At 64.2% G+C, this 20,991-nt stretch overlaps 1 protein-coding gene across 16 annotated transcripts in view; it reads right to left on the bottom strand.

Annotated features, from left to right (window-relative positions):
- Window positions 1-36: 36 nt before the first annotated feature.
- BAIAP2 (BAR/IMD domain containing adaptor protein 2) overlaps window positions 37-20,991 on the bottom strand; it is a 60,581-nt gene continuing 39,626 nt past the window's right edge. For 3 of the 16 annotated variants that reach the window (XM_074343930.1, XM_074343937.1, XM_074343936.1), the window contains 8 exons: window positions 15,042-15,194; window positions 12,464-12,688; window positions 12,150-12,351; window positions 11,346-11,547; window positions 10,339-10,407; window positions 9,739-9,901; window positions 7,908-8,062; window positions 835-1,513 (listed from right to left, as the gene is read on the bottom strand). In XM_074343930.1, coding sequence (XP_074200031.1) covers window positions 1,444-1,513; window positions 7,908-8,062; window positions 9,739-9,901; window positions 10,339-10,407; window positions 11,346-11,547; window positions 12,150-12,351; window positions 12,464-12,688; window positions 15,042-15,194 — 1,239 coding nt within the window. In that variant the 3' untranslated portion in view covers window positions 835-1,443. The other 13 variants (XR_012499682.1, XR_012499683.1, XR_012499685.1 and 10 more) reach the window with 13 other exon arrangements.

Raw genomic sequence — 20,991 nt, 5'->3', positions numbered from 1 at the left:
TTTGTAACCGCTGTGGAGCGAATGGAAATGAGATGCTTTTAAGTTATTGTTGCCAAAGAGACAAAGTTTATTGTTGCTCGGGGGCGTGTGGGTGGGGATGTCCGGGGTCTGTGCTGTCTTACTAGTTTGAGGCTTAGGATGCTGGTGTGATTGTCTTGTTCCTTTTTTGTTTGTTTTTTAAGAGAAATCAAAGCTAAGGGAAAAAAAAGCCTTCATGCCAAGCGTTTTTCTTTTGGGAGTCTGCAGCTACAGCCCTGGGCAGGAGGGGGCATGGGCCGAACCGGGGTCGGGGTACAGGAGGGAGCCCCCCGGTGGAGGGAAGCGGTGGCCTAGGCCCCAGATGTACCCGAGCTGGAGGTCCTCCCAGAACAAGGGTGGGGTCCGGCCCCTGCAGCCCTCTCTTCGTGTCTGGAAGGTGGCCCTGCCTAAGTAAGGAGGGGGGCCCACCCCACAGGCCTCTCTGGGGAGCTCTCGCCTCCACCTTTCCAGGGCTTTCCCTAGCCCGCAGCAGGGTGAGCCGGGAAGGAGAGTTTTAAGGAGTTGGGGTTTCTAGGCACCCCTACCTGGCCTGTCTCCATCTTCTGCAAAGTGAGACCTCTGCTCACCTGGGCCCCCACCCCCTCTGCTTCGTGTCCTGGGGTGTGGGCTGCAGGTGGCTCAGGGCTCCAGTGCCCCTCCCTGGAGGACCTGGGAGAAGCAGGCACACGCTGCCTGGACCTTCTCCCTAGGTAAGGACTGCCGTCACCAGCGTGGTCAGCAGGGCTGTTATCACAGCCACAAATGTTAAATAGCACGGATCCAATGAAGTTCCAAAATCTTGTATTTCAACTGAAATATAGAAGCAGCTAGGGCAGGGAGGGGGGCCCACCCAGGAATCCTGGAGCAGAACCCCCCCAATGGTACACAGCTTGGGGACAAACAAGGCCATAGCACCACCCACCCACCCTGGGGCCAGGGAGGGGCACTGGGGGCCCTCAGCCAGGTCTGGATGGGTGTTAGGCCTGGGCAGGGAGAAGCTGGATGGAGGCCCCCTAAAACTGCCAGCAGGCGTAGGGAGGCCCAGCAGAGCCCAGAGCGAGGGTCTGCCAGAAAAGTTAAGTGCTCATAGTAAATCCATCTTCCAAAGGGTGGCAGGCTCTTCTCCTGCCCCCATCCCGCCCGCAGGCTAACACAGGTGGGCAGCCTCTTTGCTAACCAGGCAGGGGTGCCCCTCATGGCTACGAGCTGACAGGGTGGCCTTCCTGCACCCCGGGAGCTGGCTCTGGGGATTGGCCCTCCTCACTCTCCTCTGCCATGGCCAGGTGCCACCTCCTGACCCTGGAGGGACAGCCGGGGCCCAGCCCAGGCCAGACTGAGGTGAGGTGGGAGGAGGAGGGCCTTGCAGATTTCCAGGTCAGGGCGGGGAAGGAGGGGCCCCATGGGCAGCGGGTGCAGAGGTGGCCTTCAGCTGAGGAGGGGAGCAGACCTGTCATTGGTCACCGTCGGCTTCAGCTGGACACTGGCAAAGGGGTTCCTGCGGAGAGAAGAGGAGAGCGTGTCAGAGAGGGATGCTGCGAGTACTGCCCTACGCCCTGTGGGCAACCACCACCTGGACCCAATGGCCAGCTTCTGAGCTAAGAGCCGGTGGGCAGCGGAGGCTGCGAGAGAGCCAGGAAGGGGAGCCATCGGCAAGGCCAGCTAGCCCTCAGTGCACACCCTCCACTCCCTCTACATGCACCCCACCTCGAACTGCGCACCCTCCCAGGGCAGGGTGGGTGGGTGGGCGTGGGGGGCAGCCCGCTGCACCCTCCCCATCTGCCCCAGGGGCTGGGCCTTCCCCCCGAGACTGGGGCAGCCCCCGAGCTGCGTGCACCGCCCCACAAGGCCCAGCGTCCCCCCACCGTTTGCCCGAGAACAGCAGCTGAGCCGACTGCAAGGACGCGGCTGTCGACACACAGGTACACGGACACAGTGCAGCAGACCACAGCAGCCCAGCCCATGCAGCCCGGGCCTGGAAGGTGGCGGGAGCCTCAGCCTGCCCCACGCCCACACGACACAGATGACACACAGGCACACGGGCAGTGACGGGGCTGGCAGGGCGGCTGCCGCAGGTCCCTGCAGAGGGCCCACTGCCTCCTTCGAGGGGAGCCACACCCGCCCCAGTGCCAAGGCTGCAGCTGACGGACAGATGGACGTGCCAGACAAGAGGTTTAGATGGACTGGATGAGCACGGGGTGGGGCCGGCACCCGGCCTGCTGCTCAGGGAAGCCCCTTCTCGGCTTCCCTGGTTGGCGCAGAGGACCTGCCCAAGGGGACTGCACAGGACAGCAGGCTAGGGGACATCGGACAGCCCCAAGATGACAGCACAGATGGCACGTGGGACACGGAAGGCTCGGCACAGACGGGGCCGTGTTCCCGGCGCAGCAGTGGGCTCCGGAGCCATTACCTGCAGCCTCTGGCGTGGCCGGGCGTCCAGGGAACTGGGCGGGCGGGCGCTCCATCCAGGGGCCCCAGAAGAGAGCACGTGGAGTGGGCACCCCGAGTTTGCCTGAGGACTTAGTGTTTTCTGGAAAACTGAGGCACTTTGGGGCTGTCTTTAAAAGGATAAACTAGCGAGAGAAGACTAACCCCAGCATGCAGCTTCTGTGTCTCCAAGACGATGCCTGAAGGTCCAGCAGCACGGACCACGTCGGCTCCCGCCCCCGGCTCAGGGCCCCTCCATCCTGGTGTGCAGGCCCTTCCAGCCTGGGGCTCCCTCCCTCAGGGCCTGGCTCCGGCTGTGCAGATGTGCTTCGGCTCCACTGACCGTGGACAGCTGCCTGCAGGCTCTGAAGCCGAGGATCCACTGTGACCAGTGATGTCTGGCCCAGGACGGCATGGAGGGCAGCCCTGCCCCAGCTGCCCTCTTGACTGGGCTCTGGTTCCAGAGGAGGGCTCCAGGCCCTTGGTTGTCCCCAGGCAGGGTCATGGTAGGAGGCCTTGGGGGACTAGAAATGGGGCAGGCTTGTCCATCCAGAGTTGGGAACCAGCCGAGGAAGGGACCCAGGGAACGGAGGACGGTGCCTGTGTTAGCAGGAGCTGGGGGCAGAATGTGGCCGAGTGTCCTGACGTGCCCTCTTTCTCACCAGAAAGGTCTGGGGGCAAACCCACGTTGTCACTTGAGGTCAGATCTTCCTGAAGTGACTGGCCTCTGATCCACACTTATCTCCTCCCCCAAAACAGTGACCAAAGCAGCACATGCCATCCACACTGGGCTCTGAGGAAGCAGGCGGTGGCTGCGAATACTCCAGGATCTGGAGTAACTGCCACCATAGACCCATGGGTGGGACACTCCCACCCTCAGCACCACACAGAGGGCAAGGCCCCCTTGGGTGCCCACCACCATCTGGAACATTCTGTCAAAGATCAGGCTCATGAGCTACCCTAAGGAGGGTGCCTGCCTTGGCCCCAGGCTGGGGGCCGGGGTCAACTCTGGGATGACAGCACAGGACAAGACTTGGACCTGAGGCCACCGCAGACCCTCCCATCCTGCAGCTGTCACTGCCGGGCGATGGACGCCAGGGCCACGCCTTCCTCCCGAAACAGTCAGGGGGTGATCCGCAGCGAACCACCAAACACAGGACGAGATCTTGTGCCCAAAGAAAGCCAAAGGAGGACGTCCGAGTGTGCGAGGCTCAGACTGTAAGGAGGTCGGGGCTCCTGCCCTGGGGGTCACCGGGCACTTCGGCAGAGGAACATGGGGAGTGGGCTCTGTCCCCGGCTGTTGAGAGACTCCGAGCAGCGATGCGGGGGTGACAGTCGCTTTTGCAGAGGATGCATTTGCTCCTGAGGTGGGGGCCGGCCTGGAGTCTCTGGCGTGGCAAAGGCAGGCAGTAGCTGGATCCCTCACCGGGAAGGGCTCTCCCCACGGCCCGGTCCTCTGCAGACTCCCGCAGGTCCAGGCTCAGGCTCACTGGGGGTCTGGGGCGACCACCTAGGGTTCTCTTCTGGATCCACTACTTGAGTGAGAAATGGGGCGGTTCTGAGAGCAGCCAAGGCGCAGCTCAGGTCCTGCGGTGACTCTGAGCGGAGGAGCGACAAGTGGTTACACGTGGACTTCGACATTATCTCAGATGGTTTCCTCTCAACACGTGTCTTCCATGACTTCCGGACGTCGGCCCTTCTGAACGTGTCATTCTTGTCCCCACCGCCGTCCCAGGGCTGCACACTCAGGCACAGCCGAGCGGGGCGCCTCAAACAAGCGGAGGGACTTCCGATGTGCCTGCCCCTGGTACAGGCATCAGGGCAGGCAGCCCCACGTGCTGAGTGCAGCCCCGCCCGCCGTGCCCCCCGGGGCTCTGCCCTGCACCCAGGAGTGGGGCTCTAGGCAGATACTGCACCAGCCTTCCTGAGCCTTCCCCCTTCCAGTACCCCCAGGGGGTGACAGCCGGGCCCCTGCAGCAAGGAGGGACCGGGGGGGCGGGAGATGCAGGCCCCTCGGAGCATCTCAGACGAGGGACAGGGGCAAGGGAGGAGGCTGGCCCAGGACACCCACTACTGAGCTAGGGTCCAAGTCATTTCCACTCTGTCCCCCAGGTTCAGGAGCACTTATCTCCAGAATTCTCCAGCACTCGTACCGCAGCTCAAGAAAAAGGCCACAGCAGGAGGGCGAGGTCCAGTATCTGCTGGAGGGGCCCGGCCGCCTGCAGAGAGGACGGCACCGTGCGACGCCCCCGGGAGGGGGAGGGACCACCGCCTCCGTAAAGGGCCACCTGCCAGACTTCGTGTTCAGGGCTGGGGCATGGCGGAGAGGCGGCAGTGCCACCTGACCCAGAGCCAGGGGCCCCAACTCCCGCCAGCCGTTGGCGCTTGCTTCCCAGGGAGGGCAGGGAAGGGCCCCTCAGCAGGTGGGGGCTGAGACTGGCCTGGAGAGTCTAACGCAGCCCCTTGGAGCCACGCTGGGGTGGAGGCAAGACGGGCCGGACAGAGCTGCCGCATCCACCCGTCCCCTGCAGGGCAGCTGTGGGCGCCTGCTCAGACCTGCCTGTGGCTCTCACCTGGGCACAAGCCATGGCGCTGTCCCCATCCACTCCCTTGTCTCCCCGGCCCCCAAGGAGCTCTGATACTCACCAACCTGGGAGACGGCCAGGCCCGAGGGGACCGGTCCGGGGGGCACTAGGCCAAAGGAGCCCAAAGCCGGCTTCGCAGCTGATCACCAGGCTCCACCCTGATTGTGGCCGAAGCACCCCGCGGAGGCAGGAGGGAACCCAGACAGGGCCGGGCCAGGTCTGCACGCTTCCAGAAGGAGGAAAGCCCAAGGAGAGACCCAAGGCAAGCGCAGGCTGGGGGCCAGAGCAGAGGCGGGCTCAGCAGCCCCGCAGGCCCCACCCCGGCCGAGATCAGGGGCCTCTGGAGCTGCTGGGAACACAGACCGACCGGCACAAGAAGCCACGACAACTTACTAACTCTAGTAGGGGCGGCTCAAAATCTGGCCACTTCCACATCGGCACTGCAAGGAAACACAAGGCTTGGTTGGTGTGAGCGGAACGGGCGGGAGTGAGGTCTGAGGACACGCAGGGCCAGACCGGATGGAGGGTGGGGGCAGGAGACACCGGCTGCAGGGCGGAGCTGGCTCTCCAGCCCTTCGGAGGGAGGAGGTAGCAAGGAGCAGGGCTGCTCAGGCAGGGCGTCCCCAGACCAGCCCTTGTGGCTCTCACCCAGGGCAGGGCGTCCCCAGGCGGCCCCCAGGGAGAGCCGCACTGGCTGGCACCGGCTGTACCTCGGTTATTCTGTGGACGATACACGCGTCGGGGCTGAAAAGAGGCACCACACCCAACTCGGTGCAATAAATAAAACTTTTATTCAAACAACTGCAGCACAGGGCACAATTCAGATTAAAAAAAAAAAAAAAGAGGAAAGGAAACAAGTATTTTCAGCGCTTTACGTCTTCACACAGCCGCGGTTTTGTGTCTACGTCCTTCCACTGCGCGTGGAATCCCTGGGTTTGAGGTCTCTCAGCAGAGCTAGAACGCCGACGCAGAAGGTTCTTTTTACACAGGTCCGTGCTCTGGCTTGTTTTTCCCTTAGTTATAAAACGGGCTCTGCCTGGAGCTGCTCTCCTCACAAACGCTACCAGCCACGTCCGAGCCCACGGGAGGGGCGGGAGGCTTTTGCGAAGTCACACCAGAAAGAGGAGCATCTGAAGTTTCGCGGGGCCGCGCCCTCGCTCCCTTCCCAGGGTCAGGGTGTGGAGACGCAAGGCCAGGGGCTGCTCCGAAGCCGCCGAGACACAGGGGACACGAGCGCACCGATGGAGGGGGCAGGGACCACCTGCGCCACTGGGCCAGCCTCGTGCCCCTGCCCCGTGCAGCTGAGACTCCATCACAGGCTGGTTAAAGAAACATTTCCAGAACTCGTAGGCTTGGGGCTGGTCTCTGGAGGTCCTTGGAATGTCCGAGTGCGGCCAGACCCCTCCACGCCAGTTCACCGTGTGGTCACTGTGCCCCAAGGCTGGCGCCGCGCTCTGTCTGTACACTGTCAGACGGCGTCGGGGCAGCACGCCCTCCGGAGCCCGGCCTGGGCGGCGGGCAGGGCCGGGCCGGGGCTGCGGCCTCCCTCACAGGAGCGGCCAGCTTCCTCAGGAGGCTTCCCGGGCTCAGCCGAACCCCTCTCTGGGCGCGGCCCTGGAAGGGTGCCCCCCGCACTCCGCCCATCCCGACAGGTGCCAGCGTGTGCTGGGGGATCAGATGCAGAGATAACAGTACGTACACCGGAGTCCATGCAGATCTGTTTTTTTTCAGGAAAAGTTCTTTTCCCGTTTTTCTTTTTTTTTTTTTTAATGATTTTTTTTTTTCAAACTTTAGACCCGGCTCTTGCTGAGCCTTTGAAAAGGGACAGCGCGTCATGAACACGGCAGGCGGGGAGCAGCGGCGAGGACGCCTCACCCGCGCCACCCGGCGGCAGTTCCCTCCTGGCGGGACACACGGGAGGGGCGTGTAAACACGGGGTGCAGAGGTGGGGCAGCACCATGGACCCTGGGGGATCACAGAGTCTGGGGGCACCAACCAAAAGGCAGGGAGCGGGGCCGGTGGGAGAGAAACACCACCCAGGAGAAACCAACGGCGCCAAGGTGTAAACCGGTGAGGCCAGGCAGACGGGGCGCAGGGGCGGGAGCGCTTCTGGGCAGCAGCTGCCGGCGTCAGCGTCCTCACACTGTGGACACCAGCGTGCCGCTGCCGCTGCGGAACAAAGCACAGGACGGCTGCTGGGCACACGCCGCCCCGCCGCGGCCCTCGGCTGCTCAGGGTCGGCTGGCCACCGGCCCTGGGGGCAGGGGCAGGAGACCCCCGGAGCCAGGACAAGGGCTGGGCCCAGGTCGGGGCCCCAGGAGGCAGTGGCACCGAGCTGCCGGTGTGGGCTGGTTTTCAGGGGATGAGCTGGGGGGGAGGCGAACCCCCTCCTGGCTGATAGTGGATAAGGCGGGTCGACGCCGGGAAGGACGAGCAGGGCCACAGGGTGAAGGGGCTCCTGCTGTGCTGCAGGCAGCCCAGGGGGCTGCACTGGGAAGGAGTGGGAGCCCCGTGGTGGGGGCAGGGGGCCCCTGCTCTGGCTCAGACACAGGGCCAGGTGGGCTCCAACCCACCCCCATGGGAGCACAGAGGCAGCTCTGGGAGAGGCCGTTTCCCACTCGGCGATCTCTGGACTGCGGCCACAGGACAGGGCACCCTGCCCCTGCCCTGAAGATCCCATCCCACAGATGGTAGGGGGCACAGCAGGGCGAGGGACAGGGAACAGGCACCCCAGGCCTACTCACTCTGCCTTGGAGACACTGCGGTCTCCAGACAGGCCCCTGCAGAGCAGACCAGAGGGGGGAGCGCTCCATGGCGGTCCCCAGTGGAGCAGCTCCCCGCCACCCACAGACTCCACGGACGCATCTGAAACCCCCTTACCTGCTCACAGCCCGCGCCCCGTAGTCATCCAGGCCCTGTGGGGAGTGGTGAAGCAGAAGCAGGTCAGCTTGGGGTCCAGGGGGTGAGGCAGGGCCCGCAGGACAGGGGCTGGGTGGGCCAGGTGCCCCTCCTGACCACAGGGAGTGTAGTGTTGTCTGCAGCCAAGGGCATGAGAACGACGACAGTGACCTCCCAAGTTCACAGGGGGCCTCCTTGCCTGGCCTGTGTTCAGCTGTGGGCAGTGTGAGCTCACACTCATGGGCACGCTCAGGACAGGCCACCTGACAACCCCTCTCCACACACGACCCCCACGGACTGCACACCCTGCCAGTCACATGGCAGGAGCACCTGGGCAGGTGAGGGCTGCCTGGGGAACCCAGTGACACTGGGGGTATGGGCAAGTAACGGGGGGCTGGGCAGGGAAACCAAGCTGACAGGCTGGTGTGGGAGGGCAGCTGTGATGGATGATCACCTGCAGGCCCCCCATGCCAGCCTGTGCCGGCCCCTGCGCCTTCAGCGCAGCTGCAGCTTCCTGGCCCCTGGGGAAGGAGGGTGCGGGGCCATCAGCGGTGTTGGGAGCACCCTCCGTGGCCCTCCATGCAACAAAACCAAATCCAGAGACCATGAAGCGAGTAGCACGCGGTGGTCAGATCCCTCCAGGCCTGGCCAGCTGTGCGCAAGGCCCCAGAGGCGCCCACGTGTTGCTGCTCAGCAGCCTGTCCCTGTGACCCCAAGGCACCATACCTCCCCTGAGGCTGGCCAGCCTCTCCCGGCCGCTAGGGCCGACCACCAGGGCCGACCACCAGCTCCAGCCTCACCTTCTCTGGAAGGCTCCGAGGGCCCAGACCCACCACCCCAGTCTTGCCCACTTAATTGTCTCAAACCATGTTCTCTCAAACTGCAAACTCCTGAAGACAGCCCTGGCCAACCCGGCACCTCACACAGCTTGTGCCAGGAAGCCCCTCTGTGAGGGGGGCTGGCGGGGTGGCCGCTCAGGACAACCACCAGGCGGGGAGGGTCCCCCACCATGCACGCAGAGCCTTCTCTGCCTCATCCACCTCCAGCACCACATCACGCCGTCAGCGTGGGAGCCCTCAGCTGTCAGGTCACCTCCCTGGTGGTCAACCGAGGCTGCCCCAAGTTCTAGAGAAATGTGTTTTCTCCTCCTCCCTACTGCCTGGGGGGCTCTCGACCCCAACCTGAGGCCCGGCCCTGGAGACTGGCCCCTGCCTCCCACGCAGCCACAGCCGATGAGCGTCCTGGAGGTCTCAGCCCCTCCAGCCCCGAGCTTCCTGCTCAGAGCCGTGCGGGACTGTCCACGCTCACAGCCCAGCCCCACGGTGGCCTCAGGACTGCCACACATGCTGGGGGACCCACACCCAAGGACCCAGGCCTCGATTTTTTGACCCTGGCTCCCTGGTACCAGTGGCCTGGCCGTGGGTGTCAGACCCTGCCTCCCGAGGGGCCCAGAACCATGCTAACTAGGAGGTTCCAGTTCCTCATCAGGCCCTGAGTGGCAGGCACCTGTGTCTGCACTCGGACCCATGACTGCAGGAGCTCCATGGCTCTCAGGGAAGGGTCCCCTGGACATCACGCCCTCCCAAGACAGCGTCCAGATGCCCCAGCTGAGGGGAAGGGCAGGCAGAGGAACCTGGGCCTTTTCTTGAGCCCAGAGACTGCAGATGACAACCGGCTGTGACCCCTAAAGTGGACCAGCAGGGGTGCAGATGCCAGGCCCAAACCCCAAGCACCCAGCCTTCCAGGGTAGGCGCCAACGTGGGGCTGTGGCCGAGTCCAGCCACCCACAGCCAGCTCGGGCCCCCGCGCTCACCTGGGCGAAGGCGGGCACAGCCACGCTGTACGGCCTCTGCTTGAAGGCGCCGGCCGTCTGGGCGGGGAAGGCCCGGGAGGACGTGCCATAGTCGGGGGGCGGGATGGCCAGGTCCTCCTTGTCCAGGAGGTTCCCAGTGCTGCTGCTCTTCCCCTGCTGCAGGCTGCGGGGACGGGTTGCCGGGGGTCAGCCCAGCCCCAGCCCAGCTGCCCCCAGCCTCGCTGGGCCCCTCAGAGAGGGCAGGACAGGAGGCTGCTCTCAGTGACCTGGGGTGCAGCCCTGCTGACTGGACCCCCTCCTCTAAATGGCAGCCACTCAGCCCCTCGGTGGTCCTGGTAGTCACTCTTGCCCTGAGGGCCAGAAGGACCTGGGGGCTCACGGGGAGTGGCTGGGGCCCCCCACCATGCACACTGCCCACAGGGGAGGGCTGCGAGGGTATGCCCCAGGCCTAGCGTGGGGCAAGGGCAGTCTCCCCACAATGAGCCACTGAACAGGAGCCATCCCACAGTCATGATGACCACTCCTAACAGCACATCCACACCCCTGCATCTAAAGCCTCAGACGTGCAGTGCTAAGGGCACCTGCCGCCGGCACTCTCACCTCATGTGCAACCTGTCGCCACCGTCGCTGTCCAGAACCCGGGTGTAGGAGAAGGGGAACCAGCCCCGCCTGGAAGAGGAGACGCTGGTCAGAGTGCACCAGCCCCTTTGTCCTAGTGTGCCACCTCACCCCAAGTCCCACCGGTCCCCTGGCCTGGCCACACCCATCTGTGGAGGAGACGTGTAAATGCTCCAGAGAGACCAAGAGACCCCAGCTCCCACCGGGGGTGTTCATCCAGCTCTGAGCTCAGTGCCCTGGACAGGAGCAAGGCTAGGTGTGGGGAAGATGCCAGGACCCCAAGCAGGGTACCTGCTTATTTTAACACATAAGTCTGGTCTCCGGCCAGGTGGCCCAGCTGGGCGGGGCCTCAGCCCCAGGTGGGCACACAGAGCCACACCACCACCACAAGACACCGTTCAGAGAGAGGCAGGTGTGGTGTCTGGGAAAGGGGGTGTCCCCCAGTGCCCCTGCCCCTCAGAACCCCCCTTAGGGTGGCGGCTGCCAGGAGGTCAGAGCGAAGCCCCGTCCGGCCTCTCCCTCCCAGGCTACGTAGGGAGGCACGCACCTGGGCAGACCCTGCCCCCAGCAGGGGTCTCTCACCCCGACAACAGGCGTGGGCAGACAACGGTTGGGGGGGAGGGGCAGCTCCTGATGGGGCAGCCCCCGGGCGGAGCGAGAGCCAGACAGTGGCACAGCCTCTAGACCACGAGTATGACGTGAAGCCATGAAAGTGCGGCCCCCTTTGACCCATGTCCCTTCTAGAACCCAACTCCAAAGCTGGTCACACGTGCACAGGGCACGTGGGGAAGGCTGGCCTCTGCCGACTGGAGGCCGCACGCGGCAGCAGGGGAGGCGGGAGACGAGGGCACACGCGGGACGCACGGCAAGTCAGGGGATGGCGGGGGCCCACGGCTGCGTCTGCTCGGGCTGGATGAGCAGCCTGCGGGAGGCGTGGGGCCTGGATGCCCAGGGGCCAGCAGGGCTGCCCCCCCACCCCGGGGACTCACATCTTGGTCTTCTCGCTCTCGCCGTAGTGCCAGCCATCTCGGGCCTCAGGCACCAGCAGGGTGATGAGGTCGCCCTCCTTGAAGCTCAGCAGTGTGCTGTTGTCACCGGCCGCGTGGGAGAAGATGGCCTTCACCCGCATGCGGCCATTGCGCTCCAGGCCGGCTGCCATGGAGCTGGAGCGGGGCAGGGTCTTGTTCTCGGCTGCCGGGACGACAGGGCAGGTGTGAGGGTTCTCGCCCCAAGCGGGGAGACGACGCGGTTGGCCTGCATCAGCTCAGGTGCGCGGCGGTGGGGCGGCAGGAGGCCCCTGGTGGGCCCGGAGGTGGATGGTCCAGCCTGGTGGACACTCACCAGACCTCCAGGGCCCTTTGGACCCAGACTGCTGGGACGTGTGTGGACCCAGCCTCAGACCTAACACCTACCAGCGGGAGTACTTCCCAGGGCCCAAGCCCCACCTTTCTCATCTGCAGATTCGGAGCCCCTTACGGCCAAGGCCCCTGCGGCTGCAGGAGGGAGCGAGAGCCGGGCTGCAGGCAGGCGGGGAGTGGTCCCCTGTCCCTTGATCCGGAAAGCCCTCCCCAGCATCACCCCTGCTCCTGTCATGGGCTGCGCTGCAGGGTCCTGGCCCCGCCCTGCCATGCTCACTTAACGAGGAGGCCGGCCCAAACCCAGGGTCCAGGGCAGGGACTTCACAGAGGTCGCGTACCCCCAAGCCCCCAAGCCCCCCACCCCAGCCCTCGGCCTGCCCTCAGGGTGGCGCCCCTCCTGCGGGAGGGGGGCAGGGCGGGGCCGGGAGCTCTTACTGGCGGCATAGCTGCTCTTGGGCGCCACACTCTTGCGCACGGGCAGCGTGTTGGAGTAGGAGTCGCTCAGCTTGCCCTGCGACTGCGGGGGGGGCGTGCTCTTGGGCGGGGCCGCCTTGCGGTCAGCCCAGGGGTTGTAGTCCTCGCTGTCCGGGCCCGAGACGCCGTTCATGACAGGCGCGTTGTCCTGGGCTGACAACCGCTGTTGAGAAGAGGCAGCAGAGGTACGGTGTGGCAGGAGGGCCTGGCCTGGCGAGGCCACGTGGAGAGCCCCAACCCGCCACGCTGGAAAGCTTTCCAGAGCAAGGACTTACCCCCACAAATGGGGCCAGCTCGGGGGGCACTGGCAGGGGCTTGGCCCCCGGAATGGGGTCCGAGATGACCAGGTTGGACTTGGAGGCCGACAGGGCGCTGGGCAGGATGGAGCCGTTGCTGCTGGCCACCTGCTGCATCAGCTGCACGGCGCGGTCCGGGATCTTGTTGGGGTCCGCGCAGGCCTGCTGCCACAGGGGCAGCTTCTGCGCCAGCAGCTCCTTGCCCTGAAGTGGAGGTAAACAAGGTGGGTGGGAGCGAGGGCCGGCCGTGGCTCCTGCAGACGGGCAGGGCTGGGAGGGCCTCCGCACAGGGCCTGCAGCCGACCTCAGGATACGCCCCCACCTCGGCAGCACAGAAGGCTTCTAAAGAGACACGCCTACCCGGGAGGGGGCGCTGCCCGGGCAGCTCTTCACCAAGCGGGGCACCCCGCAGCCAGCTCAGCCACCTGTGGGGCCCTGAGCCCCAACCCTGGAAAGGGGATGCAGTGCAGTGAGCCGTGCAGTCAAGGGATCCCCAGGAATGAGATCAAACCAAGGCCTGCCCTGGGCGGGGGCCTCCCCAGGAGCCCAAGGATGTTGAAATGCACAGGTGATCCCGTGGTCAGCCATGGGGCAGGCAGCCTTTGTGGACAAACCGCGAGATGCTGGGAAGAACACCATCCTTGCAGGTCTGAGAGTCAGGCCCCCACTCGGGCCTGAGAGCCCACCAGGGCCTGCCCAGGACACAGGCGGCCAGATAAGCACAAGGGCTGACAGAAGACAAGGAAACCACGGCCTGGAGAGGGACCCGGGGTAGGGTACAGCCAGAAGTGAGACACCAGCCTGAGACCCCCTGCAGCCCTTTCGAGAGTCCTGTGTCCATTGCATGGGGAGAGCCAGGCCTGCTGGCCCAACTGGGCTACCATACCTGCAGCAGGTGATACAACCCATGTCCCACTGCAGACCCCAGGCCCGCTGGACGGAGCTACCCCCCGCCTGGAACAATCACGGTCTCCAAGACCTTGGAAAAGGCTGTCCAGCCCTCACTGCTTCTCCCCCTTTTCTTCCCACTTTTTCTGACCTGTGTCTGGGACAGGGAGGGGCACCCACATGGGAAGACTGGACGATGCTGGACAAATAGCCCTTCTGAGCAGGCCACGGCCCTTTCCACCACCTGCTGGTTTAGACCAGGGGCCAGCAAACTACGGCCTGAGGGCTGGCTGCCCACCCGTAAATAAGGTTTGAGGACCACGGCCACACCTACGTGGTTTACACATCTGTGGCAGCTTCCGTGTGCGGTGGCCAAAACAAAACATTTACCATCTGGTCTCTGGTGGAGGTAAACGGCTGAGGAGAAAGCGGGTCAGCAGGGACCCAGCCCCAACAGGGGCAACCTAGGGTGAGGGTGCAGCCCAGGGCTCTACCAGGTGCCGACGGCCCCGGCGCTGCAGGGCCTGGAGCTGCACACCAGGGAAATGCCGGTGGCCAGCTGCTGGGCATGGGGGTCCTGCCCTCAAGCACTGGTGCCTTAGCCTGGGGCTCCTGCCTCTTTCTAACCCCTCAGGGGGCTGGGGTCCAGCTCCCTGGGAAGTTGCCTATCAAATCTCGCTCATGCACTGTCAGCTCCCCAAGAAAGCGGGCGGTGGCGTCCTGGGGCAGGACGGCTTTTCTGTCCTCCAGCCGCACGGACGAGCTCACGCGCTCCCTGACCAGCCGCAGGCCCAGCCGCCACCAGAGGGCGCACACGCCTGCTGCAGCCCTGCCTGGGGCTGCGTGGCAGTGCGGCCACTGCTGCTGGAACACTGCGGCTGGCAGCAGGTGCCCGCCCGCCCGGCGGTGCAGGTAGCGACGGGGCCCCTCCCACGTCCTGCTGCTAGCACAGGCCCTGGACGCAAAGCCACTTAGCAGGATGGCCCCACCCCAGCCTGCAGGGACACAGGTCCTGTCGCTGTCCTTGCCTAGCACCTGTGGTGAGGGCCCTCGGGCCAGCACCAGCAGCAGGGGCCTCTCCACGGAGGGAGGGCCTGTCTCCTTGGTGGCCAGGCCAGGGCAACCAGAAGCTGAGCCAGATCAAGCACACATGTGAGGCGCACGAACCCTGCTGACCCGCAGAACCCCTTATGGAAAAAGGACCAAACCAGGGCCTCCCTGGTCGGCTCAGCTGCCTGGCCACATCTATTCTCTCAGAACGTTCTGGAATGTCCCAGCGCACAGAGCTGATCCCACACCAGATCTACCTGTGGACTATGGGGAACAGAAAGTACACTGAAGCTGCCTATCCCTGCAGGGGAGCCAGTGTCCTCTGGGGCTCGCTGGCTCTGGGGGGGGAGGGGTGCCCGGGGGAAGCGCTCGTAGTGGGCTGTCAGCGCAACTGCTCTCACAAAGACCCCAAAGCAATTTCTAACTAATCTTAAAACATCTGTACCCTTGACCTGGTAACACTTCCTCCCCCAACTCTCCCTGGGGTCGGGATGAAACACACGGGGCACTGGGCACGGTGCTTTCATCACAGCTCAAGGCTGGGCACCCCGAGTTCCCTGGGGGAAGCAGCCTGTGTCTGCAGAGGCGTGCCTGGCCCCACACAGAGTGAGCACCTCACCTTGGAGTGGTAGGCGGCAGAGTTCTTGGCCACGGCGCACTGCTTCTCCACCAGGAAGCAGAACCTCCTCCTCTCCTCGGTGAGGGCGGTCTTGTAGCCGTCCGACACATAGCTCTCCAGCTCGCCCTGTTTGTTGCCGATCGCATCGATGTACTGAGGGGGAGGGAGGGCAGGCAGGTGAGCCCTCGGCAGGACAGCATCCACCCACCTCCAGTTCTGGGCAGCCCCACACAAGTGGAGCGGGCCACCTCCCAGCTGGCCCCCTGGCAGGGGGCTTGGCCACGTGACTCACTCTGGCCACAAGTGTGCCCTGCTGTGTCACTGCCCCCTGGCTCCCTGGCCCCTGAGCCCTGGCGGCTGCACATGTAGAGACCACACTGGCGGACAGCTCAGTGAGGCCTGGGGGCGGCACAGCACCTCCAGCGGATCCTAATGCCAACCACTGAAAGCCACCCCAACGGCTGGTGCATCAGGAATGCTCAGCCTGCGTGGTGTGTCGAGATGACTAATTCACACCCAGATCCCACGGGGGTGGGCAGAGGATGCGGACGCAGAAGGCTGCCTGACGCTGGGGCACAGTGGAACGTTCTGCAGGCTGGAAAGTTTTGGTAATAAAGTCCTGGGCAGCTGTCACAGGAGGCAGGAGCACCGACATGCACCATCAGGGCCCAAAGAGCCCCCTCAGCGTCCGTGTGTGCAGGCCCGTCGAGCCCCGGTGGCTCCAGTGGGCACAGGGCCCTCCTGGCTCCCTCCTGTCTCCCCTCTCCTCTGCACCCACCGTCCATGAGGTGTGCAGACACCCCAGCCCTGGGGTCTCTGTCGGGGAGCAACTTTTCCAGAATCGAGCCCCGTCCTCAGGCAGGGGCAGGCCCGGGCCGCGAGGGTGCGGCCTCCCTGCAGCTCTGACTCCGTGTGGGTGGGCGGCGGTGCTCAGCTGGAGGGATGAGGACTAGCCTGCCTGCCGGCTGTGGGCTCGGCCCCCAGGCTGTCACCAGCGCACTGGCTCTGCCAGCCTGAGTACAACACCCTGGCACGGCCTGCCCTGCGCTGTGCACTGTCACCAGAAATGGGACCCTGCTCCCTCTGCTCTGCAGACCACCTCGCCTCCCACACTGAACCCCACCTCCGCGCCCTGGAAGACCAGCTTAAATGGCCTCAATGTGGCCAGCCCACTACCCACCCCTGAGGGAGCGGCAGGGTCACGGCTATGACCATGGGGCCCGAGTGCCTGAGAAACGTCTGAGGGGAGAGACCTCCAAGGCAGGGGGCGTCCAGCGGGCTCTGGGCCAGGCCTGCTCCCCACCCCCCTCCCTGCACCCACCACGGCAGCCTGGAGGCTCCAGAAGCTCTTCTGGTTACTAAACATGCCAGTGCCTCCTGCCCCCGTTGCCGCACAACCTCCTGCACCACGGCTCCTCTGGGAAGTGGGGGTGCGCCTGCAGATCGCGGGTGCTGCTGAGGGCCTGTGGAGGGCATGGTGGGCGAGGCCACGCTGTGGGGGAGCCCTCAGATGCCACCCAGCAGCCTGCCCAGGAGCTGGCTCAGAACCCTGGGGTGCCTGTGAGGACAGGAGGCCTGGGGGTGGAAACACTCCTGGACAGAAGGGCCTGGAAGGGGCAGGGCTTGCTCAGAGAAGGGACACTGATGAACACTCCTTCCCCTGTCGCCGAAACAAGCAACGCCCAGTGCTAGGGTGAAGCCCCCAAGGGCCCCAAGCTCGCTTTGCTCCGTGGCTGTTCTCTCCCCTCCAGGGGACGTTCGGACATGGACATGGCCTTGCAGGCTCCAACCAGCCCCGGACAGGGATACCTGCCTTAGCCCATCCCCACACACGGGCTCGGCTAGGGTCCCAGGAGCCCCCTAAGGGAAGGCTCATGAGAAGTCTCTGCGAGGTTCTGGAAGGAGTTCAGGGTTTAACCCCCAGAGGAAGCCACACCCAGGCCCTTCGTGGTGTCCCCACCTCCCACTCCCCCTTGAGGCTGCTCCAAGGCCAGCCAGGCCTGGGAGATGGGGACTCAGGGTGAGCCAGGCATGTGCAGACCCCACGCCCGGGCGGGATGGGCTGAGGCGCTTAGAAGCCCTAGTTACCACCTGAACAGGGACTTCGAGGAGGCAGGGGCGCCTCTGTGAGCGGTCGTCCCAGGACAGCGGCGCAAACCAGGACGTGGGCCCCCGGGGTCTGGCCGCCCCAAGCCGGCTGCTGAGCACAGCTCCTCCCCGAGCTGCCCGGTGTCCCCGTCGTCCTGCAGACGGTTTCTGGGTTTTCAGGCTGTGGCACCGTCTTTCACATCAACGCCCGTGCTCCCTGGAGGGGAGGGAAGCCAGCGCTGGACATGCAGGCGCGGGGCGCTGGCCTCATTAGCTGCCTGGCGGCCTCCCGTGACGGGACAAGGAGCGGTGGCTTACTTTTAAGATCTCCACTTATTCAAACAAGGCCCGACAGTGGCCCAGGTCTCAGGCGGGGTAACTGGAAGGTGGGCAGGAGAGCCATCCTGGTGGCCCCCAAGAGATGGCTGGCCCGAGAGGGGCCATGGGCACTGGGGGCCCCCACACCCAGCACCCCAGCCGGGACACACGCATGCCCTGCTGCTGAGGAACAGCGGTCCTCCTGACTCCTCTTCCAGGACACCAGCTCCTCACGGAGAGAAGCCACCACTTCACGGGGCAGATACTGGAAACTGAGGCCAAGAGAGGAGCGTCGGCCTTGAAGGCGAGGGACAGAAGGACGCCCTACCACGCAGGCTCCAGGCCCCCTGGCCGCTGTGGATAGGGACACCCCGCAAGATGCAGGAGTGTGCATGCTTTCTGGAAAGCGCAGAGGACAGAACACGCGTGACCCCACAGCCCAGTGACTTAAGCCGCAGGAGAAGCCACAGCCGTCCCTGCCCATCCCCCGCCCGGCTCCGGCTTACCGGGTGCCATGGCGACGGCACTGTAGAAACACCCAGCTGAAAGCATTTAAGACCCACAGAACGCGCCCACTTAGTCACCCTGGGCTGAACAGCCCTGTAATCCGAGAAGACAAAAGTGGTCAGAACACGTGTCTCCTCTCCCTCCGGAGCAAGTGACTCAGAGGGGGGGAGGAGCGCTGGCTTTGGTTTCCCCATGGTGGCTTTCCCACGTTCCTCAAAGCCCCACCAGCGCTGGGAACCAGCGCTGCAAGGATGAGGGACTTGACTAGCTGGGACGCACAGGAAGGAGCAGCAGGAATCTGATGCCCCCAGACGGCACTCGGTCACCGGGCACCTGCTGGCCAGGCCTATGCCCCCTCCCTGGTCTGAGGGACCCGACAACCCAGGCCCAGAACAGGGAGGCCGGCCCAGGGCCGGCAGGGGGAGCGTGGTGGGAGCTGTGGCAGTGGATTGCTGGAGACCCCTTCAATCTCATTTAAAGAAGGGCTCAGAGCAAGACTCAGGCCCGGGCTAACAGAGATAACCGCGCCCTCCTGCCCACATCCTCGGCAAAAAGGGCAGAGTCTCTCTGGCAGGCGTCAGGGGCCTGCTCCCCGGGGCCTGGGCTCCACGCCCACCTTGCTGGGTGAACCCCGCCAAGTCTCTGGACCCTCTGGGTCTCCATTTCTCCATCTGGAAAGCTAGGGCCCAGATGGTCCAGATCAGCTCTGCCCGGTAGGGCAGCCCCTGCCGAACGCGACCCGGGAGGTGAGCAGGTCACATCCAACTTCAAAGACTTAGGAGGGAAAGCAGGATGCAGAACATCTCAACGGTCTACGTGCTAACGTGGCGTTCTACACACACCCAGCTGACAAAACGCGCTATTAAAGCAGCTGCACCTGCCGTTCTGGGCACTTTTCACACAGCCACCTCTCAGGAGAGCTGTGTCCAGTGCTGCCCTCGAAGGCCTTCCCAGCTCTGATGGGAGCAGCTCCAGACTTCCCTTGGTGCTGTCCAGGCAGGCAGCCCGCCACGCGGCTCGATCGGGGGACCTGGGGGTGGTCATGGAGGGAAGCAGAGTTCCCCAGAGGACCCTGAGTGTCCTAACGCTGTGTCCTCTGTACACAGCAGTCCTGAGAGGGTGCAGCGGCCTCTGGCTTCTCACTCATTTTTTTTCCAGGTGGACAGACCCTTAACTGATTTAACTCTGAAGAAAGATGTCCCCGCTGCTGGGTTGCGGTGCCTTGTCCACAGACTGCCTTTCACACTGAAGAGCTTTTTAAAACAAGAACAGCAGACACAAGAGAGGCTTGAACCACTGCCGTCAAACTGCACCCGTCCACGGGCCAGCCCCTGCCGTGATCTTTCTTGAAAATCTAAATTATGGTTATTTTGTTTCTGCTTTGTTAATTACACACCCCTTTAAATAGCAGCGTCTCTCTCCTTTCTCGGAAGGCAATCTGGATGCCTCCCGGAATGAGGGAACCCAGGGAGGGGAGCAGACAGACGGGACCACCAAGCCCCAGCTACAGCCCATGTCCCTCATCAGGTATAGTCGAGGCTCCGCTCTCTGCTTCTCAGGGAGGGAATGGGGAAGTGGATCAGAGTGGCTCTGGGCCCCTGGCAACCTCAACCCTGGGTGGATGGGTGGGCTACGGGTCGGGCCCTCTGCTCTCCCAACAGCAGGAGCCTGCCTGGAACGGCTGCAGAGAACCAGAGCTGGGTCAGCAGGGACATTCTAGGCCCTGGCTCTCTGGCTCCATCCACCAGGTCTGGACCACACTGGGGGTGACCCCTGCCCCACGCCCGCCCCAGGCCCAGCCACCTACCTCCTGCCCTCTCTTCCTGGGCCCTCACCTGCTTGCGTGCTTGCCGGCTCCTCCCTCGGCGCTCAGTGCCGGCACTCGGGGTGGGAAGGACACCCCGTCTGGCCACACACCCCAGTGAATCCCGAAGGCACAAACAACTGCTTGGATTTTAACAGTCTAGGTGCCCCTTGGAGCACAAGGGCTCCTGCTTGTGTTCAGTCTGTTCTAATCGGAGTTGGGCTGGGGGTGGGGCCAACGGAAAGCAAAACGGGAGAATTCCTCACCGAGTCCCTCAGGATGCACCGGGGGGACATGCACCCTGCCCAGCCCTGCCCGCACCGCTCCCCGCAGTGCCCTGAGACAGCCCTTGGCACCAGCCACACCCCCGCCCAGACCCTTCAGGCTCTGATGGTCAGAAGTCCTAGAAACCACTGACCAGCAGGGAGCCAGGTGCCCAAGAGAGACCCCAAAGCTTTGAGAACCCAGAAGTCAAGCTACAGCACGACCACTCACACTTGCGTGCCAGGGGAGGGGACCCTGGGCCAAAGAGACAAGTTGCTGGGTGAGGCCTGTCACCACACCCTGTCCCCTGGAGCCCCCTCCACACAGGTGGGCGTTTCTTGTTGGCACCTGGCCTAGTGAATCTGGCAAGGCCTGGAGGTTCGGGCAGTGACTTCGGCCATGAGGTCAGCACCTGGTGAGTTCCCTACTTCCAGACAGAACCCTTGTCCTAGTTTGTGCCCCAAGTGCCTAAGTGCCTGTTCCCCGACCTATAATTAAAATCAGTTCTTTAAAAAAAAAAAAAAACTGTTCTTTTTGTAGAAGTCCCAAAACACAGTCTCAATTATCAGCAGTTCCCAAAAATGGCTGACACTGACCCAGTCCCACTCACGGGGACCCTGTCATGGACGGACAGATGGACACGCTCGCTCTTCCTCCCCCTGGGGCAGGTCCGATCAGCTCCCCCACCCCCTTCACCACTCCATGGACAGTGACCACCAGACACGGCCTGTCTTCAGTGCTTCACGGGCGCTGGCCCAGGGGGATAAGACTGGCCACGCCTGGCAACAGAGAGGCCTTGGGGGAGGCGTGTAGCTGCTCCAAGGGTCCACCCCCTGCCTGGTGGGCACCCAGGCAGCCTCTCCACCCTCCCTGGTGAGTGTCCTGCACACACTAAGCCCGAGACTGGGAGGGGCAACATGTGGGCCAGGGGCTCCAGAAGGCACACACGATCCCTGGGAGCGACTCCAG

This window comes from Camelus bactrianus, chromosome 16, assembly GCF_048773025.1.
Source record: "Camelus bactrianus isolate YW-2024 breed Bactrian camel chromosome 16, ASM4877302v1, whole genome shotgun sequence".
NCBI classification, from domain to species: Eukaryota; Metazoa; Chordata; class Mammalia; order Artiodactyla; family Camelidae; genus Camelus; species Camelus bactrianus.
This window is presented reverse-complemented; position numbering and strand designations above follow the sequence as displayed.